This window comes from Rana temporaria, chromosome 3 (genome assembly GCF_905171775.1).
Source record: "Rana temporaria chromosome 3, aRanTem1.1, whole genome shotgun sequence".
Taxonomy (NCBI): domain Eukaryota; kingdom Metazoa; phylum Chordata; class Amphibia; order Anura; family Ranidae; genus Rana; species Rana temporaria.
The window spans coordinates 337,572,911-337,600,428 of NC_053491.1; the positions used below are offsets into that span (position 1 = coordinate 337,572,911).

Here is a 27,518-nt window from a genome sequence, read left to right on the forward strand (position 1 = left end):
GAAAGAGTCCCACAGACACCATATACTCACCATACCTGTGCTCCATCACCCTGCACAGACACGGATGGTTCCACGAGTTCTGATATTCAGTTTTTTTCTGCTAACCTGCAGGTCACTACTTTGTCCTGTTGTATTGGTTTCAGTACAGGCTGGTGTATGGATCAAGTGTTTAAAAGTATTTACAAGTGGTGTCATTCATTATGCTATAGGAGAAAATGCTGAAACATACTTTAGGTGGATATAATTCAGTTCTTACCAGAGCCTGTTCTATGAGCAGACAGAAGAGGATGGCATTGCCCACCTCTCTGAGGCTTTGAAATACATCTGTCTTCAGCTCTGCATATTCAATTATATCCTTCAGCTGATGATGGAAGAATTCCAGGATGCCTGAAAATAATTGATATAATGGGTTTAATATGGGTATTGCAGGCATTAATGTAATGGGTATTTTAAGCATCACAAAGCGTACCAAATCCTAGCACAAGGGTGGTCTTTGAATACCTGTCACAGAATTGATAGGGTTTCACAGATTTCATAGGGTGGGTCCACTCCACCCTATAATATAAGCTACAGAGTTAAACCAAGAAATGAGGGGAATGGACATCTCCAGGGCAGACTGTAATAAAGAAACCTCACACAGACCATTCCCAACACAACTTTAAATGTGTGTTTTCTGCCATCTCTCTGTACAAACTGGAGAGATTTTCCATTACTTCCCTTCCTGGTGACAACGTTTCATTTGGACAGGAAGTGTGGAAAAATCTCTTCATTTGAGTCCCAAGCAGCAGTAAAACACGATAGAAGTTATAGCCCTTTCACGCTCTATCTAGACTGAAATAAAGGCTGGAATTGTGTTTAACCACTTGCTTACTGGGCACTTAAACCCCCCTCCTGCCCAGATCAATTTTCAGCTTTCAGCGCTGAGGCACTTTGAATGACAATTGTGCGGTCATGCAACACTGAACCCAAATTACATTTTTATATTTTTTTCTCCACAAATAGAGCTTTCTTTTGGTGGTATTTGATCACCTCAGGGGTTTTTATTTTTTGCTAAACAAACAAAAAAGATGGAAAATTTTGAAAAAAAAAATCATGTTTTATATTTTGTTGAATTTTTTTGCAAACAGGTAATTTTCTCCTTCATTGATATGCGCTGATGAGGCAGCACTGATGGGCACTGATAGGCTGCACTGGTGGGCACTGATAGGCTGCACTGGTGGGCACTAATGGGGACAGATAAGGCTGCACTGATGGGGACAGATAAGGTGGCACTGATGGGGACAGATAAGGTGGCACTGATGAGTGGAACTGATGGGCACTGATAGGTGGCACTGATGGGCACAGGTAGGTTGACAATGACAGGCACTGGTAGGTGACAATGATGGGCAGCACTGTTTGAGGCACTGATTAGATGTTGCACTGTGGGCACTGATAGGTGGCACTGTGGGCATTCATAGGCGGCGCTGGTGGGCACTGGTAGGTGGCACACATTTACATAGATGAGCTGTCTGCAGCTCTCCCTGATAGGGACCAATGTCCCGCTGCCTTCTGCCGGTGATCGGCTTTTTTTTCCTCCTCACGCTATCAGCGTGAGGAGAAAAAATAGCCGATTACTGGCTCTGTTTACATCACATGATCAGCTGTTATTGGCTGACAGCTGATCATGGGGTCAGGATCTCATAGACTCACTGATAACAGAGCGAGCCACGCGCGCCCTGCAGGGGGCGCGCAGGCCGTTCGAGCACGAGAGGCCGTCTATTCATGGCCTCCCGGCAATTCAGGTCCACGCTGTAGCCATCATTCAGCTATAGCGTGGATGGGAAGTGGTTAAAGCGTTTGTTAGCCCAAAATTTTATATTCCTGATATGTGCCTGCTGTACAACGTACGTGTATAAAAACCAATCTTGTTCTCTTTGTATTGCTTCCGTTGTGTGAAATTCCTGGTGTTCCTGCCAGTCCTGCTTTCCTATTAAAAACTGACCCACATGTATACATTGGTTTTCTGGGAAAGAAATCAATGTATATATTTAGAGAGGGTCTGAGAGGTGGGAAATAAGTGTTCTGCTATCCAGCAGACATGACTCACATAGGTATTTCAGTGGAGAAAAGGCGCTGTATTGTCAGCTCAAACAGGAAGTTGGAAGCACACTGGATTATGGTTACCAGCAACACGTTTTTTTCTGTATTTTCAATGTTTTTTAAACCCTGTTTTGTTAGAGACCACATGTGCATGTATTGCAAAAATATAGTATAGCTCTGATAGGCACTTTAAATGAAACCATCTGCCCAGCTCCTACCTGGAGATCCATATTCATGTCTTGGCAACCGACAGATTTTTGGCATAACCTCGATAAGAGTCTTCACATACTGCAATATGGTTCCCTGGAGCTGTGGATAGGACAAGTCAAACAGTAAAAACCCATATTGCAATGCCTTGTAAATGAGAATATTAAAATGAACCCGTTACAATAGAAGCTTTGGAGACATTTTTTTTTTTTTTAATTTGCAGGCGCCTAGGCTGACATGCTTTATTTTCTAGACCCTGGAACAAGCATGCAGTCAGCAAAGTGTGAAAAATCTGAACTCCTGAATATTTTTTGGGGGATTATTCATAGGGTAGGGAAACCATGACTAGAATGATAGCCTGGAGCCTGCAGCTTTGAAAAACAAATTCACAATAACATCCCTATACAACAAAGATTACTGATACAGAACAGGTCGTTTCAGTTATGAGGCTACTCTCTGTGAGTGAGCTGAAAATAAGTCAACCTGCTGATCAGTAAGCCAGTCCAGGCCCCGAAGCCAGAATGGAGCCTGGACTGCAAAAACTGGACAAGAGTTAAACCGGGACCCCTTTGGCTTCTCTGACTGCAGGCCCTCTGATATGTATGGTGCCTGCTGAATAAACTAAAATACATCTCTATTTAAGCAAGACACACACATCCCCTCTTCAATGACATTTTACACCATCTCACCAGGCTCTTGACAATTTTCAGCAGCTCCTCCATGACCACAGCGATGCCCTGGTACCCCAGAAGACGGCAGATGGTTTTGAAGTGTGGCGGACCCACAAAGTTGCGGTATGAGCTATATATGTGGCTGTAGGCAATATTGAGGGGCTACAAGACAAGATATTTTAATTGTAATCACATATAGGCAAAAATAATAGTAATACAAGAGTATGGGGAACAATATAACATCTGAGCTAAGATTGGTCTAACTCCAATGCCATGTACACACGATCGGTTCATCCGATGAAAACAGACCGATGGATTTTTTCATCAGATATCCAATGAAGCTGACTTTCATCAGTCTTGCCTACACACAATCAGTTAAAAATCTGATCGTGTCAGAACGCGGTGACGTAAAACACTACAACGTGCAGAGAAAAATGAAGTTCAATGCTTCCGAGCATGCGTCGACTTGATTCTGAGCATGCGTGGATTTTTGACCGATGGATTTCCCCACAGACGATCATTTTTTTCTATCGGTTTATTAACCATCAGAAAATTTTAAAACAGGTTCTATTTTTTTTTCACCGATGGGGCCCACACACGATCGGTTCGTCCGATGAAAACGTCATCAGACGAACCGATCGTGTGTGCAGGGCATTACAACTTTTGTTGTTTGGAATACATTTGTGGTACACGTTATACTCCTAACAAGCTTTCCAACAGACGAACTGGATGTTTCAGTGTACGGCAGGGATCTTCAAACTACGGCCCTCCAGCTGTTGCGGAACTACACGTCCCATGAGGCATTGTAAAACTCTGACATTCACAGACATGACTAGGCATGATGGGAATTGTAGTTCCTGAACAACTGGAGGGCTATAGTTTGAGGACCCCTGGTGTACGGTCTACGAAGGATCAAATTTGGTTTAACTTATCTAGATTATTTTCCTATATAGAAGTATTACATTTAGTCTTTACTGACCTTTGACCCATACAGATAATATGGCTGCACATTTGCTGGCTTATCTCTCTGTGGTTCTTGTGTGAAAGGAATGGCTGTTCGTACAAACCTGCAGGAAATGTATAACACATTAGACAAAAAACAAAGGTCTGCAGAAGAGTATATTACACATATTTTCATATTTAGTAAAGTAACAAAAAAATTATGAAACACAAATTACAGGTGTCAGGTCTGCGAAAGACAAAAAGGGATTGATTGCCATTGTAAAACAACATTTTTAATCTTTTAAGCCCCGTACACACGATCGGAAAAGTTGTGAGTCCGTCGGAAGTCCGACGTAAAGAAAGAGAACAGGTTCTCTATCTAAGGTCCGTCGGACTTCTGACAAAAAAAGTCAGATGGAGGCTACACGTGGCCGGACTTTCCGAGAAAAAAATCCCGTCTGACTTTTTTTCTCGGAAAGTCCGGCCGTGTGTACGAGGCATTAGAGTTTCAATTTGTATGCAATCAGGCAGGCCCTTGCAGTTGCACTACATGGTTTTGGTAAATCTGAAGACAAAAATCTGCAGAAAATCTAATAGTGTGTATAACGTCTAAAGTCTCATACACACGATCGGATTTTCCGACGGGAATTGTGTGTTGACAGACTGTTGGCCTCAAAATTCAACCACTTGTACGCTCCATCGGACAATTGTTGTCGGATTTTCCGCAGACAAATGTTGGATGGCAGGCTTTAAAAATGTTCGCGTGTACACAAGTCTGTGTTCAAAAGTCCAAAGTACAAACACGTATGCTCGGAAGCAATGTTCACCAAACACAACATTAGCAGAAGGTGCCCAAAGGGTGGCACTAAAGAGCTGAAAAACCATGCAGTATGGCCGACAATTGTGTGCCGCTTGTATGCAAGACAAGTTCCTGGCCAACGCCCTCTGGACAAATGTCTGACGTTTTGTCTGTGGAGAATCCGATCGTGTGTGCGAGGCTTTAGAGTCAATTCACACTGGTCTGATGCATTGTGACACTTTACAGCAACTGCATTAACATGCAATGTATAAGATCAGCCCATTTATTTTAAATGAGATGCAACACAACGCAGCACACCACAATGCAAAAACAATTCACATCTGTGTTTGTTAATGTGTTGCTAGAAGCAATAGGGTAGCATTCAAAATCAATGCCACTGCAATGCACTGCACCTAGCTTCATGTGTTACTGGGTGTTGCAGTAATGCGCACCACAACGCATCACAACGCAACAGTGGGAACGGGATCTTAAAGATCAATAGGTAGATTCACAAAGAGTTAGGCCGGCTTATCAGTAGATAAGCCGACCTAACTCAGAATCTACGCCGACTTATGTTTAAGTGTATTCTCAATCAGAGATACGCTTAAACATATCTAAGATACGACGGCTTGCGCCGTCCTATCCTAGGTTGCAATATTTCGGATTGGCCGCTAGGTGGCGCTTCCATTGCGGTCGGCGTAGAATATGCAAATCAGTAGATACGCCGATTCACGAACGTACGCCCGGCCGCCGCAGTACATTTACACCGTTTACGTTAGAGATAGGCCGCCTAAAGTTAGAGCTTAGCCCTAGATGGAATAGTAATGTTAAAGCGGTGGTTCACCCATAAAAACGACTTCCCCCTATTACACTGCCCCCCCGCATTACAATACGAATATGCCATTAATTTTTTTTTTGCTGCTGTACATACCTGGGTACAGCTATTCACCCGTGTCCTCCGGGTTGCGAGTCCCGCGGGAGTGGGCGTTCCTACCATGGTGATGATTGACGTTTTGACTAAAAAACGAGCTCCCCCCGTCGCGTAAGCAGCGTCACGATTGGCGGAAGGAGCCGAACGGCGAGTCGGCGCTATACTGCGCCTGCGCATCGCAGTTCGGCTCCTTTCGCCAGTCGTGACGCGGCTTACGCGACGAGGGGGGAGCTCATTTTTTAGTCAAAAAGTCAATCACCGCCATGGTAGGAACGCCCACTCCCGCGGGACTCGCAACCCGGAGGACACGGGTGAATAGCTGTACCCAGGTATGTACAGCAGCCAAAAAAAATTAATGGCATATTCGTATTGTAATGCGGGGGGGCAGTGTAATAGGGGGAAGTCGTTTTTATGGGTGAACCACCGCTTTAAGTATGGCCGCCGTTCCCGCATCGAAATTCTAATTTTTTACGTAGTTTGCGCAAGTCGTCCGTGAATCGGGATTTACGTAGTTTACGTCCACGTCGAAATCAATAGGCCCGTGCGGCGTACTTAGCCGCAATGCACACTGGGAAAAACGTCAAAAACGTAAGATCAAGCCCCATTAACATAAAACACGCCCCCTACACACATTTGAATTAGGCGCCCTTACGCCCGCCCGCTTTAGGCTACGCCGCCGTAACTTAGCAGGCAAGTACATTGTGAATCATGTACTTGCCTAGCTAACTTACGGCGGCGTAGCCTAAACACGTTAAGCTACGCCGCCGTAAGTTTAAGCCAAGCTACCTGAATCTACCTACAAGTGCACGTTTGTGATAAGACAGGAAACAATTGTAATGTTGCTCCTTATACTTGGTTAAAGCAACCCTGTACTCAAATATGACCATAAGGATATTTTACCAGTCTTGTTTGTATGGATGCATTAAGAGTACTGGGATGAAATATTAATGAAGAAGATTCTACTCTGTGCCCTATCCAGTACTGGTCACATGATCAGAATCCTAGCTCTTTAGTCACATGACTAGACCAGTGTGAACTTTCATATTTCATAGCAGCAAAGATCACATCATGGTCTTATTTCTTGGTAACGTAAATGACACTGGAGGTAGCCAGGAGCAACACATTCTCTATATGCAGGGTCCTATGTTTTCACACATCTGCAGATGTGTTTATCAGATAATAAAAATCGGCACTGGCAGAACCATGCAGTATCTCAGCATTGCCTCCAGAGGACAGCAGGAGCAAGGAAAAATGTGAAATATTAACCTGCGTGGTTTTCCCAGGTATACAGATGGGGTAGCTATTTAATATTAAAAAGACAAACATATTCATCTCTCTTGGAAGAGCAAGTCACACCCTATGATTTTTACTCGCCTGTTTGTAGAGCCATTATAACAGTAGTTGGGTAGGAAGTCGAAGTTGAGCTCCCAGAAAACATGCAGCGTATTCCTGCCGTATGGAGCAGATACGTTATGATTGGCCTCTCGGAACATGGCATCAAAACTGTCGAGGGTCAGGTGTTTGGAGAGGAGCCGATGGGTGAGGCGGTTGATATCAAGTAGCCATTCCAACTCCTAAAACAAGAACAGCCAATCAAGAATAAAGAGTTTTGTTTTATAACTAAACCCTGTGCATAAAAATGAAGTAACAAGGAAATAAAAAAAAACGCTCCTAATTCATCCACCTAATGCTACTAAATCAGTGAATTTTCTATACTAGCGATTGTCCTCACCTCCATCTATCACAATCGCTTTGACATAATTCTGCTTTATTTTTCCTTTAAGCTACCATTACACTGTCACTAGAGATCAATCTGAACAGAAGCTTCTTTCTGTGTAAGTAAAAGTGAACGTGTCATATACTTAAAGTTAATTTACCAAAAAAGAAGAAGGAACCCCCTATGGAACTTTAAAGGGGTTGTAGCCATTGGCTCCCGCCCCCAATCAAAACCAATGACGCGGGTGTCGGGGGGGGGCGGAGTCATACACTCAGCGTCTATGGACGCCGAGTGTATGACACAGGAGCGTGCCCACAAGGTAACCCCCTCGGGAGATAGCTTCGCAGAGGGGTTATCTTAATGCGAGGAGGAGCCGAAAGAGCCACTGTGGGACCCCAGAACAGGAGGATCGGGCCATTCTGTTATAAGAACTGAAAAACTGCAGATTCTGTGGGTGGATCTGTTGTCTGGAGCTTGGTGGGTGGAGTCGTAGACTCCCCGCCCACCTCTACACTCCCCTTGTCAACATGCATTTTTTCCTATGTATTCCTTACACTAAATTCTGATCACTAACATCCAGTCAAAATCCCAAAAAAGTAACCACATGACTTCAGAAAAGGAGTGGGGGTGGGAATTAAAAAATAATGCCTGTCTCAGGCTAGTGCATGAGATATGTAAATAACCTGTCACTCACAGCAAGGGGGAGGATTTCACAAAGGTTTTCTCCTGTTTGTCAAGGTTTATCTCACTGAACAATAAAAGAGGATTGCTCAGAGCTGGATTAACTATTTATGGCAAGACTGGGCACAGATGATAGGAAATCTTATACTCTACATTGTGACATCAAAAAAACAAAAACAATTTGGGGTTTACATCCACTTTAATTATACTTAAAGTGTATGTGCGGAAAAATAAGATATGCAGTACGTTTGCAATACATACAACTTTTTGAATGGACAAAATATGGGGAAATGTGCAGAACAAAATACCTGTTGACCTGGCAGTAACCCAGAGTGATCCTAACTTTCTGTTTAAGCTGAAAACTCCTTCTCCTGCACTGAAATCCTAAGGAGCTCTCCCTCCTCTCCTCTCTATATCACAAGGGGGAGGTGTTCTGCAGTCTACCATAGTAGCACTCAAGAGAAAGCTTAGACAGGAGAAAACCAAGCACAGTTGCAGTGGATGGTGGCAGGTTCACTTTTGAAAGTTGTAATAGCAATAATCACCCACCACTATGGAGGTGAGGTCTTCACTCTCAAAGCGGCTGATTGCCTGATCAAGAGACTTGTACATCGCAGCAGAGATCCGCTGAGTGATCAGCCTGTTCAAGTCAATAGATCTTCCCAGGAGCTGTGTGAGATGTAAAGGCAAGAGAGAGTTTATAATTTTTATTTACGCACTGAGCAATGACAATATACAAAGTGTAGCAACCAATCAGATATTAGATTTTTGTCTGTTAATAAAGGGTTGCTTTGGGTTTTTACATTTTTAGCTAGATTCAGTAAGAGTTAGGCCGGCGTATCAGTAGATACGCCGACCTAACTCGGAATCTGCGCCGACCTAAGTTTGAGTGTATTCTCAAACAGAGATAGACTTAAACCTATCTAAGATACGACGGCTTGCGCCGTCCTATCTTAGGGTGCAATATTTAGGCTGGCCGCTAGGTGGCGCTTTCATTGCGGTCGGCGTAGAATATGTAAATCACTAGATACACCTATTCACAAACGTACGCCCGGCCGACGCAGTACAGATACGCCGTTTACGTAACGCATTAGCAGGCCTAAAGATATTTCATCAAATAGCTCGAATAGTAATGTTAAAGTATGGCTCCCGTTCCCGCGTCGAAATTCGAAAATTTTACGTTGTTTGCGTAAGTCATCCGTGAATAGGGTTTTACGTCCACGTCTAAATCAATAGGATCGTGCGGCGTACTTAGCCCCAATGCACACTGGGAAATGTAGGCAGACGGCGCATGCGCCGTTCCAAAAAAACGTCAATCACTTTAGGTCAAACCAAATTATCATAAAACACGCCCCCTCAGCCTATTTTGAATTAGGCGCGCTTGCGCCCGCCGCATTTACGCTACGCCGCCGTAACTTAGCAGGCAAGTACTTTGTGAATCATGTACTTGCCTCGCTAACTTACGGCGGCGTAGTGTAAACACGATACACTACGCCGCCACAAAGTTAGGGCGGCTTACCTGAATCTAGCTATTTGACTTTAAAGTACATGGGCCAGATTCAGATACATTGGCGTATCTGTCCGGCCCGCGTAACGTAGCTCCGATACGTTACGCCGCTCTAACTTTGAGCGCAAGTTCTTTATTCACAAAGAACTTGCGCCCTTATTTAGAGCGGCGTAGCGTATGTGTTGCGGCGTAAGGCCGCGTAATTCAAATGGGGATGTAGGGGACGTGTTTTATTAAAATTTATGTTGACCCTGCGTTTTTGACATTTTAGTTGAACGACGCATGCGCCGTCCGTAAAATATCCCAGCGTGCATTGCTCCAAATGACGTTGCAAGGACGTCATTGGTTTCGACGTTAACGTAAATTACGTCCATCCGTATTCGCGAACGACTTACGCAAACGACGTAAAAAATTCAAAACTCGGTGCGGGAACGACGGCCATACTTAACATAGGATACGCCGCACTTACCCCTGCTATGGGTAACTTTCCACCGGAAAAAGCCGAACGCAAACGACGTAAAAAAAAAAAAAGCCGGGTGGTCGTTCGTTTCTGAATCGGCGTAAATGCTCATTAGCATATTCGACGCGTAAAAGATATGGAAGCGCCACCTAGCGGCCGGCCTGGAATTGCAGCCTAAGATCCGACGGTGTAAGTCACTTACACCTGTCGGATCTTAGACATATCTATGCGATACCTGATTCTATGAATCAGGCGCATAGATACGACGGCCAGACTCAGAGATACGACGGCGTATCAGGAGATACGCCGTCGTATCTTCTTTCTGAATCAGGCCCACTATGTGTAATATGATAGGTTATTGCTTTTTGTGCTTTAGTAATGTCCCTGCTGTTTATTTGCATCCAGGATTTGCCTCCAGCTGTGTGCCAAATACCATTACAAAGGCAACATCCTCCATGCAGACATAGCAGTGTTTCTACAGAAATACATTCTTCTTACTTGTATTACTAATATCATTAAGCTCACCTGAACATGGCGCTGCTTGAGTAGCGTTTCATAGCGATTGGAGGGGGGATATGGAATAATTACCCCATAGTTTTTACACTCCGCCCGAAATCGTTTATCAAGCAAAACACTGAAGGAAGAAGAATGACTATATTATTTAAATCGATTCATTTGTCTTTAACATCGCCCTATTTCAACCGTAGTATAGAGAATGAAAGCAAGCATTGGGTTGACAATATAACTATAGCTCTCGTTCACACCGGTGCGATTTGTCATTTGAGTTGACATTTCCAAATCGCACGACAAGTCGCACCCCATTGCCGGCAATGGAACAGTTCAAATTGCCACAACTCATGTCGCAGCGACTGAAAAAGTTTCCTGCGCGACTTTTTTCCCCGATTTCATTGCGACTTGCATAGACTTCTGTTAAAACGAATTCGCAACGGCGCAATGATATCGGGGGTGCAAATTGTACTGATCTGCGGCTTTCAAATCGCACTGAAGTAGCGTGATTTCAAAGCCGCACTGGTGTGAACCAGCGCTTAGTTCACAGGGCACCGTTAAGAAACCTAATATGTTTTAAATCATTTTTTTTTTTTACAAGAAAAGACTTTTGTTCAGGGAATGCACAAGAGTGTCTGTTCATACCTGCCAGACATGGCTTTGTAATAGGCAAAGATCTGATCAGATAACTTGTACACAAACTGGTCAAAGCACAAATTCACCTATAAGAGAAGAGAAAATAAAACTAGTTAACCACTTCCCCTCTAGAGCATTTTTTTCTATTTTTGCAGGCATGCTAAAATCAGAATTTTGGCTATGAAATGACTTATAACCACCAGAACATTAAATATTTTCTAATAGCAGAGGCCCTGTAGAATAAAAAGATGGTAGTTGCCATTTTTTATGTTCCACGAAATGTCAAAATCTATAAATTTTAGCATAAACAAACACAATACAGTACCCAATGCCTTGGTAAAATATAAAACAACGGGTTATGTCGAGTAAATAGATACCAAACATTTCAAGTTCTAAAACTGTATGCACCCATAATATCATGAAAAACTATCGTACCTAAAATTCTCCATAGGCAAACCTTAAAAAGCCTTTACAGCTCATTAGTTTAGAGTAAACAGTAAATTATGGCCCTGGAATTACTGTTCTCATTCAGATGTTTATGACGATATTTCATATTTGTGGTGCGATCGTGGTCTACATACATGTGCACGTCCTGGGCAATGGAAGTTACAATAATTTTTTTTTTTTATTTAACTTTATTTCTATCACAAGGAGGCTAAAGCCACGTACACACGAGCATTTTTCATGTCATGAAAAAAAACGATGTTTTTCTCGACGTGATTTTTGTCAAGCCTGCCTTGCATACACACGATCGTGAAAAACAAATGCTTGAGCAAAGCGCGGTGACGAACGACGTGTACGACGGCACTATAAAGGGGAAGTTCCATTCGATTGGCACCACCCTTTGGGCTGATTATGCAAATTTCCCTTCTCATAACTTGCTTCTGAGCATGCACGTTTTTTCCCCCGTCGTTAAAGCCTACACACGATCGTTTTTCATGACATGAAAAACGACGACGTGAAAAACGACGAGAAAAAATAGAGCATGTTCTAAATTTTTAATGCCCATTTTTCACGTTGAGAAAAATGCTCTGGAGCCCGCACACAATCGTTTTTAATGAACAATTAAAAAAATGGCATTTTTCACGTCATGAAAAACGGTCGTGTGTACGCGGCATAACAAGGTTTTTGCTAAAGTTTTTCATCATGTCTGTATATTTAAACTATATGTAAAGTCAAACCTATGCTCCCAGTAACAAAGGGGGTCATTTACTAAAGGCAAATCCACTTTGCACTACAAGTGCAAACTACAAGTGCAAACTACAAGTGCAAAGTGCACTTGAAATTGCACTGAAAGTCGCTGTAGATCCGATGGGGACATGCAAGGAAAATAAAAAACAGCGATTTAGCTTGCATATGATTGGATGATAAAATCAGCAGAGCTTCCCCTCATTTCAGATCTACCCCTCAAGCCTCGTACACACAACCGAGAAACTCGACGGGCGAAACACATCGAGTTCCTCGTCGAGTTCCTTCTTAGGCTTGTTGAGGAACTCGACAAGCTTGCTTTGCGTACACCAGGGTTTGACAAATTTGCTTGGAATCTAGGAGCCAGCTAAAAAAGTTAGGAGCCAGAAAACGCACCCCGTCCCGACGAGCTTGTGCGCAGAAGCGAACACATACGTGAGCAGCGCCCGCATATGTAAACGGTGTTCAAACCACACATGTGAGGTATCGCCGCAATTGGTAGAGCGAGAGCAATAATTCTAGCTCTAGACCTCCTCTGTAACTCAAAACATGAAACCTGTAGATTTTTTTAAACGTCGCCTATGAAGATTTTAAAGGGTAAAAGTTTGTCGGCATTCCACTATAAGTGCAAAGTGGAGTTGCCTTTCGGAAATAACCCCCAAAGTTAAATTAAGTCTAGGTTCACACTATTTGGTTATGGGAAGGTGTGCAAATTGCAGGTAACCACAGCAAAAGCATGCTGCTGTTTAGCAGATGCATGGAGGTGCCATTATTTATTAATGGCACCCTTACGCATTGCAAAATGCAGTGCGTTTTCCCATGCACAGAAACATATGGTGCCAAAGCACCGTGAGATTTCTGTGCAGTGGCAGTTTTAGAAAAGGCTCAGGGATATTTTCCGTGCATTTCACACAGGTACAGCAGCCCATGGAAATGAATAGGTGGCTGTGCCTACACAAACGTGGCCACAGGAAACTGCAAAAGTGTGAACCAAGTCAGAGACGGACACAGTAGAGGCTTTTCTGACTAATACAGGCAATCTTGTGGCGTCTGTCCTTGGCCAGCACATATACAAATAACATTATAAAATTGAACTAGGTTTACTTTAATGGAGGGCTAACAATTTTATGGAATGTTATAAATTGCACGAGTTGATAATGGAGGAAGTGAGGGTAATGACAAATAAAGGCTTGGTGAAATCATCTGGCCATGTTTTGGCTAATGAAGGTTTACAGTGTGTTAGTTAACCTTACGAGGCAACCTACCTCAGCTTCTATTTCATCATAGAGAAACTGCTTCTTAAACTTAGTGAGGGCATAGTAGGCACTGTCATTGTACAGGTCCAGGGGGTATAGCACATACCTGTGAAATAAAATGCAGCCACTTTGTTATTATTCACTTATGATTACAAAAGATGCACAAATCTGTTTGTGTATGGTCAGGTGCAGTAATGTCTAAAGCTGACTATATAGGTTACAGTCTGATTGTACAATCATTGCAGATCCAACACCAGTTACGCTGTGCAAGAGCCTGCCTGATTTTAAATGAATAAGTTGTTCAGGCATATTCTCACAGTTTCTGAACTCCAGGCAAATATAAAAGACACCAAATAATGAAATATATTCATAAATATATCCTTAAATGTATTTTTTACATGCAAGCAATGTGAGTATCTGAATTTGATTTATAATCAATGCTTGTACAGCACAGTAAAGAGAGAGCGAGGGAGATGCAGCACAAGGAGCTAATCAGGTGTGCTATAATGCAAGGAGCATGCTGATAAAATCACAGCAGAGAGAAGAGAGACACAGAGATGAGATCATCAATGTGCTGCTTCTCCTTTCACTGTACAGTTACAGGGTGGGCAAGGGGAGAAGGTAGGTATAAGAAAAACTGCAGCAGAGCTGTGTAAGGCTGAGTGCACATATATGCGAATTGGATGCATTTTAAACCGCATCCAATTCGCATGACATGTGAATGTGACTGTCTCTCAATGAAACCAATTCACACATGTCCAGGGTGGTTGTGGTGCGGTTTCAAAAAGGGTAAATCCACATATGTGAACCCAGCAGAAATCTCAGGACTAAATTGACAAAAATACATATCCTTTAGCAAGTAAAACAGCTCTCATATATGTTTTTCAAATACATATCTGTTTGCCTGGATTTCAACAATAAATTGTACAATCAGACCATAAATTGTATAGCAAGCTTAGCAACCGCGAGACATCATTTGCAGGAAAGTCAGGGAACTACTTCAGTACTGTAAAAAATAATGGCAGAATTGTTTTTTATGTGGAAAAAGGATGTCAGCACCTGAAGTGATAATATTAAATTGGTTGTAAAGGATTCGTTTTTTTTACCTTCATGCATTCTATACCTAAGGGGGAAAATACTTCTGTGTGCTGCTCCCACTCAGCCCCCTCTGAGGCCTCGTACACACGGCCGAGGAACTCGACGTGCCAAACACATCGAGTTCCTCGGCCAGTTCAGCCCTGAAGCCGCCGAGGAGCTCGGCGGGCCGAGAGCTCCCATAGAACAACGAGGAAATAGAGAACATGTTCTCTATTTCCTCGCCGAGGTCCTCGTCGGCTTCCTCGGCCGAAAGTGTACACACGACCAGTTTCCTCGGCAGAATTCAGCCAGAAACTCGGTCGGAAGCTGAATTCTGCCGAGGAAACTGGTCGTGTGTACGGGGCCTAATACTTACCTGAGCCTGATCTCGATCCAGCACTGTGCAAGGGAGCAGCAGCTCTGGCTGGTCTCTCTCTCCTCATTGGCCGAGACACAGCAGCGATCTGTGTCACATCCTTTCGCTCGCTCTTACTCCCATTAGCGTGTCCGCTGTATCATTACTAGACATGTGCACACTGAAATATTTTGTTTCGGAATTTCATTTTCGTTAGAAAAATACATTTATTTAGTTACTCCCGAAATTCGTTTTTATTTATTTTGTTTAGTTAAAAAATGCATTTGTCCGAAAATCCAAATTAATTAAGGTCGAATCTGTCATCGCAAAGAAAGGAATGTATATGGACAGCCGCACTCCAATGTCTAAAAAAGACATGCCCTTTATTGGGTAAAAAGAAAATGCACTACAAAAATGTAATCGAAGGCTTATGGTGTCTGTCGAATGTTCTAAGAAGATTCAACGGAGCAGCTAAACTGTACGATGCCGCAATTGTACATTTCCGGTCGAATGTTCCGCCTACAAGCTATAGTAGAATTCTAATGTTGTATGACACTAATAATAATTATATTTATTAATTATTATTACTAGTCAACCAACATTCAAATTCTTCTATAGCCGAGCATTTGACTGGAAATGTACGCTTGCGGCATCGTACAGAATCTTTAGCTGCTTGTCGAATCTTCTTAGAACTTTCGTCAGACACCAAGAGCCTTCAATGACAGATTCAATGTTTGTATGTTTTTCGCTGCTTCTTCGAATCTTCGTCATTCATGTCGAATGGTCTACCCCAACACTGTCTCTATAATGTCGAATCTTTCCTCTCTATGTAGAATAATCTTGGACTAATAGAGTTAAGGTTAGGCACATTCGACCACAGGTTCAATAGGCACAGATTTCTATTGTCAGCGTCATGTCGAATCTCCTACCTATATCGAACTGTTGTAGCAACGAAAACTAAAATAAAGCATTTTTTTTATGTCGGATCTTTCGGATTCTGCACGTTCGTTTTTGTTTGTTAGAACGATAACGAAAATACCCAAAATTCGGACGAAAATGTGCATTCGGACGAAAATGCATTCGGTCGAAAACGAATGCACATGTCTAATCATTACCGTATTCCTGTAGTTCCCACACAAAGCCTTTGTGCAAATAATGATTATATTGTGAGCCTGTGATGGGAGCTGCAAAGGGATGTTAATGACATAGCAAGCAGCACGGAAACCAAGGGAACTGACACACAAAAAAGTACCAGAAAATAGGATCAGTGAAAGGGTCTCTGTCTATACAACCTATATTTAGGTAAGGTGGCATATTGTTGAACGGAAATTGCAGCAGCTTTATTTGTAATGTCTTACTCCATCATGGAAGGCTCCTTGGTCTCTAGGATGTGATCAGTCAGGATCCAAGGCATTGACATCTCAATAGGGAACTGAATACGTCGACCCATGGTAAGTTCAAGGAAGAATTCCCGGAACCAGAGCTGGGACAGGTCACAACACTGTTGCAGAGCCTCTGAGGAAGGGACAAAGGGGACACAAACAGAAATCAAGTCATTGACAAGTGGCATTGTGCTGTGCAATACACAATAAACATTGGTTTCTATGCAGAGCTGCACCAGATTTTACACTCCAAAATTTACACTCCAGTTTTAGTAAATCAACCCCATAGCAACTAACCACATTTCATTTTAATCAATTTTAACTACAAAATTAATATGTTTCTGAGCCGACTACCTAAACAAAGTAATTCTAAATAATACGCTACTGTAAATTAGTGTGAATAAAAAAAAAAAAAAATAAGTACTACAACAAAACAATAAAAAATAAAAATCTGTTTCAAATACAATCAAAATAGAGCAAAACAATAAGTGAAAGAAGTCGATAAAGTGAACAAGATTAGGCAACCTATGGTACTTTGAAACCTTAAACAAAGTCTTGATTGACGAAACGTGTCAGGCCAAACTACTGCGTGTACCAGATGATGGACCTGGAGGAACACAAGTGTGTCACATAGAATGTTAAAGCGAAGCTCCGCTGTACAAAAAATATTAAAAGCCAGCAGCTACAAATACTGCAGCTGCTGACTTTTAATAAACCGTGCTGCGCCGTGCTCACTGGTCCCCGCTGTGTTCTGGAAGCTGTGTGTTTTCCAGAAACGGACGGGATCTGACGTTCTGCCCGCAGTCTACCCGCAGACTGTGTGGCCGGAAGTGGGTGCAAATACCTGTATCTGCACCCCCCTCCACCCTGAAAGGTGCCAAATGTGACACCGGTGGGGGGAGGGTTCCGATGAGCGGAAGTTCCACTTTAGGGTGGCGCTCCGCTTTAAGCCTCACATTACTAGCGTTGTGAAGCACTTGCGCGGTCTGATCCCCTGACCCATTCTGGAAGGTTTATTGTTCCTATTACAATCAAAGAGAACTGAGGAGAACCGGAGTTGCTTTACCTAATTAAACACTATATCCTTTCCATGTTAGAAGAAGTTGAGAGGTTTATCCACTGGTTGGGACAATTTGGTTTAGGGGGGCATGTTTTTATAAAGAATAATCACAAGAATTTTGTTACTAACTGGCGAATAATAGGAAGAAAAGCCTCAAATTGAATAATCTTGTTCACTTTATAGACTTTTTTTGTCACTTAGGGGTTGATTTACTAAAACTGGAGAGTGAAAAATCTGGCGCAGCTTTGCATGGTAACCAATCAGCATCCAGGTTTTTTTTTGTCAAAGCTTCACTGAACAAGCCAAAGTTAGCAGCCGATTGGCTACCAAGCACAGCCTCACCAGATTCTGTGTCCACCCATTTTAGCGAATTCCCCCCTATTGGTTTGCAAGATTTTAGTTAAAGCAGAACTTCACTCTAAGGGGGAAGTTCCACTTTCTGGCACTTTTTTTTGAGGGGGGGGGGGTGGCGAGTACCTGCTTTTGACAGGTACCTGCTCTCACTTCCAGTGAGATTGCTGCAGTGATTCCACCGAAAGTCCCCCTTTCTCCCCGAGTCCTTCTGGGACACTTCATAGGTCCCAGAATGCTGCGGGACCATTTACAAGGCGCAGCCCTTCTTGTGTCTGTGCAGTGGGAAGCCTACAGCTACAGTATTTGCAGTATTTTCCTCAAACAGACAAAAGCTCCTTGTTAATGTCTATTTCATTACAGTATAGCAATTGTTATTGTAGCACTGCAGTTTCTAATTTTTGATTTTAAATGCCTTATTACATAATGTTGAATATATCCAGGACCATGAGGTGTACATCAGTCCTATTCTGAATATTGATCTGTATATTTGTAAATCTTATTGATTATTTGGGAGTGTTGTAAAATAAATCAGGACTTCTTTTGATGGTTTGATTGATTTGTTTTTATGGGTTACTAGTGTCTGAAAAAAAAACTATTATGGAATATATACTGAGATCCCTATTATGGATATACTGAGAGCCCCCTTATTTTATTATAGGAGTTCTCTCAGTAAATCCCATTAAAGGGGTATCAGTATATATTCCATATGGGGGGGGGGGGTCTCTCTCACTCTCAGTCAGTATATCCAATAATAGGGGGTCTCTCAGTATATCCCCCAGGGTGTCTCTGTCCCCTATTATGGGATATACTAGTACCGAGAGACCCCTTAAAATGGGAGATACTGAGAGTAAGAGGCCCCCTATACAGTATGGGATATATATTGAGTGACCCCCTATTATGGGAAATACTGAGGGACCCCCTGTTATGGGTTATACTGAGAGACCCCCTATTAAATTATAGAGGGTCTCTTAGTATATTCCATAATAAGTGGTCTCTCAGTTTAACCCATATGAAGGGGCCTTATAAGAAGTGGGAGGGGTCAAAAAGAAATGGCGGGGTCTGGCGCCCCACTATTTTAAAACTTCACCAGCCGCCAATGAAATGGTGTAAAGCTGCCCACACATGCTATAGTCCTACTGTAAAATATTTTCTTTAGTGAGGGCCTACCTTATCAGCCCCTTCAGTTCATATTCATATATCAGGTAGTCTTCTAAATTACGTAGTTGTTTTGGAAATCTATAGTACAATGTACAATTGTACAATAACATGGTGACCGGCTTTAGATTATGACTGTCAAAATAATTGCTGGCAAGTTTTAGGCCCTGTTCACAGATACTGCGTTGACCTGCATTTTACCGCACTGGAAGTGGTCGTGCCTGATGAACGGGGCCTGCGCAACTCCAAAATGTTGCACTACTGTTCGTGATGTGATATTTCGTCAATAAAAAAACACTTGGAGTTAACTGAAAATCCCTGGTGTGCTGGCGAGCATTTACATTGTTGCCGCACTGGAAGAACCCAGGTCACTGCATGGACACATAGAATTTTTTTTTCTATGTGTTCTTTTCACACAACAATGTTAGTGTCATGTGAAGTGTGGTGTAAAGTTAAAATGCTGCATGTATGCATTTTAATCCAACGTAATACACGTCAACACATGTAAATGCACATGAACACAATGCAATGCAAGTCTGATGAGGGAAAACAATGGAAAATTGTACCAAATACTTACCGTAATTTTCCTTTCCTAGCCAATCCATGGAAGCATACTACCACATATATGCTGCCATATTGGCGCCAGGAAAACAGAAAACTGTATCAAATACTTACCGTAATTTTCCTTTCCTGGCGTCAAACCCCGGCAGTATATACTGTATGTGGTAGTATCCTGCCATGTTGGCGCTAGGAAAATGCTTTCTATTATTTTGTAATATGTATTTCTTGTACTATACAAGGACCCAAACAGGAAAAGTATGTGATGGCAGAAGAAAAAAAAAAACGATAAAATACAATTTAACGCGTATAAAACGTGTATCAACTCATTGTGTGTCGACACACATAAAAATGCGCATCAATGCACATCAATGCACATACATTTTTCGAGCATTTTTATGCATTTTAATTACAAGTTTATGTGTGAACAGTCCCTTCATTTTTTTCTTTGCATTACTGGTAGAAGTAACAAGATGACTACCCATTAACAAGTTGGCTACTTATTTATCCTGTACGCACCACTAAAGTTCAGCAAGTGAGTGAAGAAAAAGGACTGTTTATGGAACTCTTCAATAGCCTGTACAATTGGCCCATCCAAACTGCTGCGCAATGTCTTTTTGGAACCGCTTTTGTCCGCGATTAAAGACTCCAGCATAGTACGCACCATGTACAACTGTAAAAAGGTGGTAAATATAAGTCATTAGAATACGGAAGGTTTATTTAAAAAAAAGAAAACAGCCTGATAATAATATGAAAACATACATATTGAAATGAAAAAGAGTATTAAAGTGTACACAAATTCTAACAGACTTTGTTCACATTTGGTCTGTTAAATACAGTGAAAGTGCGTTTTTCGATAAAGTGTAAAAGATACTTGTTGATCCTGCCAGAATTCTTCTCAGCTGATAATTTCCTGTGCTCTCTGCCTGTTCTGCACTTTTATCAATTATATTGTTTTGTGGACTACAGGACCGCGGCCCCATTTTTATGTTATCTAGTTTCTGTGTTTTTTTTTCCATCCTGATGCAGTAAGATGAGTACGTGTTGGCACTACAAGAAACGTATACAAAATGGCGCACCAGGCTAGAGCATTATCCCAAAAAATCACTTTATTAAGAACTTGTAATAAAATGTACTCACAAATGTGCGAATAAAGAACGCTCATCAAGACACCTGTCTGTAGCTAAACAATCCTGGACTCAGTACACTCCAAAATTCAGGGGCACCCTTCCGGGTTCAGTCTGGTTCACACGTTTCTAAGGTAGCTCTGATGAAGAAGGCGCTACCTTTGAAATGCGTCAGTCAGGCTGGACCCAGGATAGGGCCCCCATGGATTCTACAGCCCAGGACACAGATGAGTGGCTTGATGAGCGTTCTTTATTCACACGTTTGTGCGTAAATTTTATGACAATTTGTTATTAAAGTGAATTTGTAGGATAATGCACTAGGCTGGTGTGCCCTTTTGTGTTTGTTTCTTGCAGTGACTTCAGGACATCCCCAGTCCTAGAGGGCAGCAAAGCTGGAAGTGCAACCCTTTGATGTGAATTCATGTCTAGCACTTGTACAAGGCTACCACATTCATGCGCAGGAGACACTTCTGTTAGTAAGTGCTGTCATGCTAGGACAGAAAGTGTGTTACTGGCAGTGAAAATAAAGAAAAAGAAGCCTGAAAAACAAATTCAACCACCACACGTAGGCACTGATAAGCTGCAGTATATGATTTTTTGTTGTTTTTGGGTTTAGCTGCACTTTAATACCTATACTTTACACTATCTTTACCTGCGTACTGGAGGGGCCAACCGCTCTGCGAGGAACTTTAATGTCGAATCCACCTTTAGGATCCTTCTCTCCTCTCAAACACGGGTCATTGGGTGGCTCACGCCCTGCTTCCCAGTCACAAATAGTCTTGCGGATGGCCTGCAGAACACTGAAGCAAGAGAAGAGGTAATCATATATAACATGATCATATTTTAGGCCTTTTAAATGCTTCACCTCTAAATCTGGTAACCAACATCTATACTATAAATATTCTTCCAACAAAAACTAAAAACTAAAATAAAAAAATGACCACAATGCATTTACTGTCACACACCTAATCAGAACATTTTTCTTCTTGCGCACAGCCTGACGTAGGGGTTCCCGCAAGGTGCTTTGTGCAAAGTCTTGCAGGGCAGCATATATAGTATTGCGGATGGCCTGGTTAAAGACGCTCTCCATACGTCCCATGAGCACTTGCAGACCTTTCACCATAGCAATCACCTTAAAGCAAAATAAAATGTATTACACAACAGTTTTATACTTTTGGCTTGTATACTGCATGTTTTCATTATTTTCTTTCACATTTCAAAAAAGTTATAAATTGATTTGCATTTTAATAAGTGAAATAAGTATTTGATCCCCTTTCAATCAGCAAGATTTCTGGCTCCCAGGTGTCTTCTTTACAGGTAACGAGGTGAAATTAGAAGCACTCTCTTAAAGGGAGTGCTCCTAATCACAGCTTGTTACCTGTATAAAAGGCACCTGTCCACAGAAGCAATCAATCAATCGGATACCAATCTCTCCACCATGGCCAAGACCAAAGAGCTGTCCAAGCATGTCAAGGACAAGATTGTAGACCTATACAAGGCTGGAAAATGGGCTTGGTGTGAGGGTGACAACAGTTGGTCTGATTATTCACAAATGAAAGAAACACAAAATAACTGTCAATCTCCCTCGGTCTGGGACTCCATGCAATATCTTAATGATTGAGAACGGTGAGGAATCAGACCAGACCTACACAGGATGATCTTGTCAATTATCTCAAGGCAGCTGGGACCATAGTCACCAAAAAAAACAATTGGTAACACACTACACCGCAAAGAACTGAAATCCTGCAGTGCCCGCAAGGTCCCCCTGCTCAAGAAAGCACATGTACAGGACCATCGGAAGTTTGCTAATTAACATCTGAATGATTCAAGGGAAAACTGGGTGAAAGTGTTGTGGTCAAATGAGACCAAAATCAAGCTCTTTGACATCAACTCATCTCAACTCAAGCACTGGAGTTTTAAAAGCGAGAGGGAAATATAACTATTAATTTGATTTTAACACTTAAATGAATAAAAGTAAAACATAAACGAATAAAGTAAAAAAATACAAAAAAACAACTCGCTGTGTTTGGAGGAGGAGAAATGCTCCCTATGACCCCAAGAACACAATCCCCACCATCAAACATGGAGGTGGAAACATTATGCTTTGGAGGTGTTGTTTTTGCTAAGGGGGCAGGACAAATTCCCCACATTAAAGGGACAATAGACGGGGCCATATACTGTCAAATTTTGGGTGAGAACCTCCTTCCCTCAGCCAGGGCATTGAAAATGTGTCGTGGATGGGTATTCCAGCATGACAATGACCCAAAACACTCGGCCAAGGTAACAAGAGAGTGGCTCAACAAGAAGCACATTAAGGTCCTGGAGTGTCTCCAGACCTTATTCCTATAGAAAATATGTGGAGGGAGTTGAAGGTTTGAGTTACCAAACGTCGGCCTCAAAACCTTAATGGCTTAGGGAGTATCTGAAAAGAGGAGTGGGACAAAATCCCTCCTGAGATGTGTGCAAATCTGTCGTCCAACTACAAGATACACCTGACCTCTATGATTGCCAATAAGGGTTTTGCCACAAAGTACTAAGTCAAGTTTTGCAAAGGGGTCAAATACTTATTTCACTCATTAAAATGCATTTTATAACTTTTTTGAAATGCGTTTTTCTGGATTTTTTTTGTTCTGCCTCTAATTGTTAAAATAAACCTACCATTAACATTATAGACTGATCATTTCTTTGACAGTGGGAGAATGTACAAAACCAGCAGGGGATCAAATACTTTTTTCCCTCACTGTATATGAACTGTCTTATCTGCTAAAATATTTGTTATTCTGTCTAGCACCTATTTTAATTTATTCACCTCTGCCAGACAGCGCAACCAGGGGGGGGGGGGGTGATATCACTTTCTTCGTAGGCTGTCAGATAGGCAATTCTACCAATAGAGATGTGAATCACTGAGGTTCAGGAATTTTCTGTAATTGACATTACTCGCTCACTGAACTGGAATCCTGCTAGCTAGCAATGACGTAGTGAGGGAACAATGCCATAGACAATGGTAAACAGTCTCTATCGTCCACAAATTGTACCCAAAGACAGGATTGCTCGTGTGACATGGCCCTTGAAACTAAGCTGGCTATACAGTAAATATCCTAATTTTTTGTTTTAAGAATGTGCGTTCGATTTTCAAAGTACTTGCCGGGTCAAATTGACATTTATTTTCGACTGCAGTAATGTGAACGTTCGAAGGAGGATGATGGAAATTTTTTTCCTGAATGATCACATTTATAACAGTACGGTATATAGGGTTTTCATTCAGTAAAGTCTATTAGATCCAAAATTTTATGTCAAAAGCAAATGACATTTGTAAAACCATCGAATATATGGAACATTTTCGTGGGAATGTTCATACAGACATTTGTTTGACAGTCTATTAGTATATGGCCAGCTTTACTGTAGTTTCACCTCCTTGTCTGCAATTGAAAAGCAGCACCACAAACCACTTGCTGACCGCCTAACTGGGAATGTACTTCATGATTTTGACATTAAATACCATTGTTAGGACAGCAGTTAGCTGCCATAACCCCAGTATCGTTTTTTCCCTTAGGCAGCCAGCTTTCAGATAAAAGTAATCCCAACGTTGTACTTGCCTCAAGATCACTTTTATAGGTGACAGGAGAAGTGCCACTCCCGCTGCTTCCCGGTTGATTCTGAGCTTACCAGAGCCATCGGTAAGCCCAGAACAGATCTGGTGTGGCCGATGGCTAGGCAGGAAGCTGAGTGAGGGCAAGATAGCCCCCACTGGGCTCTATGCCCTTGAAGGACTGTAGTGACCTCCGACGTTTAAAACCATGATTTTCAAAGTGTAAAAAAAGTGTTTTGCTTTTAAAGGTAAATGAGAGATCTGGGATCTTTTTGACTTCAGATCTCTCAATAAAGAGGACCAGATATGCTTATTTCTATTACAAGGGATGTTTACATTCCTGGTAATAGGAATAACAGTGATAAAAATAACACCTACATTTACTGGACAGACTGGGTATTTCCAAAGAATATATAATACATTGAATCTCTATGAGAATTGTCAATTTGCATAATCAGACCTAAAAAAGTACTGTAAGTAACAGCAAGACTAGGTAGGTATTACACGCATGAGTCCCATTCAAGGGATTTCCAGGATTTCCAAATTTTTGTAAAATCCCTTTATGGCTGATATTTCAATGGCTGCTTCTTTCTTCATATCATGAAATAAACCTCAATGTCGGTTAGGAGTGTCATTGAATGTGGTGTTGGAACAAAGGCAGTCTTACTTCCACAAAGGCAAATTTCTCTTCACTGGTGTAGTTGTACCGCGTGGCTCTCTCATACTCCTCCGCTGTGCCAGGACAATCCTTATTACAGAATTTGTCTGTAGGATGAACCAACTTCCAGGAATACTATGTGATTTGACAAAAAAAAGTGACATTATGCAAATGTTGTCATAACTTCTATTAAGCCAATAAACAATGCACACAATGCAAACCCATCATAACCATTTGCAATATCTCTCTCTGTGGCCAGTGGGAGTAGAAATTGCCCTCCCTGTTGGTGTCATTGGGAGGAATAGTGCCCTATTTCTGGTGCCAGTGGGAAGAATAGTTTCTCATCATTAGTGTCATTGGGAGGAATAGTGCCCTATTTCTGGTGTCAGTGGGAGGAATAGTTTCCCATCGTTAGTGTCATTGGGAGGAATAGTGTTCCATGATTGGTGTCAATGGGAGGAATAGTGCCCCGTTGTTGGTATCAATGGGAGGAACAGTGCCCTATGATTGGTGTCACTGGGAGAAATAGTGCCCCATCTTGGGAGAATTAGTGCTCCATCACTGGAGTCATTGGAAGGATTAGTGCCCCATCATTGATGTCAATTGGAGAAATAGTGCCCTGTGGTTGATGTCAGTAGCAGAAATGATGTCCCATTGTTGATACCAGTGGGAGGATTAGTGTCTTGGATCTGTGGGAGGAAACGTGCTCCAAGAGCCAGATAAAAGCAAGCAAAGGGCCGCGGTTTGGAGACCACTGGGTAACGTGCATCATGCACAACGTACACTTAAATGGAGAAACACATACGCTTGGGAAGTCAACGTTTTAGTAAGTGCAAAATACATTAGTGAAGGGATATACTGATTTTGCCATTGCTGGAATTGGCCGTAGGTTATGCCAAGCGTTTTCAGTAAGTAGAAAAAAAAATCGAGTCTTAAGAAATTCAAAAGCAGCTAGAGTAGGTCAACTGCAGGTCAACTGCACCTACAATGAGTTATGATCTCAAAGCCCATTAAAACAGACCCTTGTGTTTCCTCTGTTCCTCAGTATTTAACATTATGCCCCCAGCTTATGAGGGGCCATTTTAGTCACAAAGCAGGTCCAGGACAGTTAAAAGGTTTTCCCAGCTAATAAAGTCCATTGCAATTTTTTTTTTAAATACCCAATATAGCCTTCATTAGTTTAATACATAAAACCGAAATGTAAACATTTTCAATATTTTTCAAAAATTATAACTCAAATGTATCTGCCATTACTGCACTTACCAATGCCATATCAAAACAGACACATGAAAGAACATAGAGCAGTGTGAGTCTGCTGCGATAAGTTCTTTATAGAAGTCAGCAGAGGACAAGACATATACATAAGTACATAAAACTGATTTTGGCGACTCACCACTTCCATGACATGGGCACTCCATTTGGAAAGGAGCTGAAGACCCCTCAAAGCTAAGTCAAACAGTTCTCGATATTCTTCATCCGATTTTTGACTGTCCAGACCAGAGCCAGTCACAACCTACCACAAGGAAAACAAGAGGAGTGATAGTCTTCAAAGCAGCTCTCCAGTCTTCTCTACAGAAACATTTGTATATAATGATTTACATCTTATCAACTATTTCATCTGCAGTCACAGATTGTGAGGCTGAATTTAGTGTTAACTGGTTTGCCCATATCTGTCTTATAAGGAATGCATATTGGCTTTATACATATTTTCTTTACTTATTGCTGTATGTATAAAAATTTAATTTGCGGTTAGGTAAATATGAAATACTGCAAATTAATATACATTTTTTATTTTTTTATTTTTTAGTACGAGAGTGCAGTTGACATTGAAGGTGGCTGCAACATTTGACCACTATAACAAAATAAGAATAACAGTCTTCAATATACTGGATACAGCAGTAAACACTAAACCTGCTGGATGGATGGCGGTCAGTCAACTATCTCACAATTGGAGGGAGAGGGGAAATACAATATAAAATATAATTTAGATGGGAAGTGAAAGGTAATTTGGAAGGTGTGATAGATGCTGGTACTCTGGCTCAGCAGATCCGCTGTAACTACTGCCTTGCTTCAGAGACTTTGGAATAAATGCTTCCAGCCCACCCAGTCACTAGCCATAACACAGTGTAGGATAGTAAGAAACAAAATACTAAAGAACAGACACTAGTATCTATGGCGACAATCCCCCCTCCTTGTTGGCATAGAGCAGGGATCTCAAACTGGTGGCCCTTCAGCTGTTGCAAAACTACAAGTCCCATCATGCCTGGGAGCCATGCTTGTAACTGTAAGCCTTGCAATGCCTTATGGGACTTACAGTTTCGCAAAACAGCGGGCGGGTCACCAGTTTGAGATCCCTGGCAAAGAGACACGGGCGGAGTAAACTGCACATCCAATAACATGAGGCACAAGTACATTCAAACATTTCACCAAATCTTATAAACAAAAACTGGTCACGCAGCCAATTTTGTCAGTGGGAAGGATACTTGAGGAAACTTTCCCCTTTCTTATGCCGCGTACACACGACCGTTTTTCATGACGAGAAAAATGCAATTTTTTAAATTGGTCATTAAAAATGACTGTGTGTAGACTCCAGAGCATTTTTCTCGACATGAAAGATGGGCA

At 41.9% G+C, this 27,518-nt stretch overlaps 1 protein-coding gene across 3 annotated transcripts in view; it reads right to left on the reverse strand.

The window, feature by feature from the left end:
* Nucleotides 1-27,518, reverse strand: part of CYFIP2 (cytoplasmic FMR1 interacting protein 2) — a 121,820-nt gene that overhangs the window by 14,451 nt on the left and 79,851 nt on the right. For all 3 annotated transcript variants that reach the window (XM_040345081.1, XM_040345082.1, XM_040345080.1), the window contains exons 13-27: nt 26,290-26,409; nt 24,906-25,031; nt 21,615-21,781; nt 21,302-21,449; nt 20,042-20,195; nt 16,372-16,528; nt 13,591-13,687; nt 11,147-11,223; nt 10,520-10,628; nt 8,577-8,696; nt 7,004-7,203; nt 3,937-4,024; nt 2,976-3,119; nt 2,298-2,388; nt 257-387 (exon numbers count right to left, since the gene is read on the reverse strand). In XM_040345081.1, coding sequence (XP_040201015.1) covers nt 257-387; nt 2,298-2,388; nt 2,976-3,119; nt 3,937-4,024; nt 7,004-7,203; nt 8,577-8,696; nt 10,520-10,628; nt 11,147-11,223; nt 13,591-13,687; nt 16,372-16,528; nt 20,042-20,195; nt 21,302-21,449; nt 21,615-21,781; nt 24,906-25,031; nt 26,290-26,409 — 1,929 coding nt within the window. The remainder of the gene's footprint in view (nt 1-256; nt 388-2,297; nt 2,389-2,975; nt 3,120-3,936; nt 4,025-7,003; nt 7,204-8,576; nt 8,697-10,519; nt 10,629-11,146; nt 11,224-13,590; nt 13,688-16,371; nt 16,529-20,041; nt 20,196-21,301; nt 21,450-21,614; nt 21,782-24,905; nt 25,032-26,289; nt 26,410-27,518) is intronic.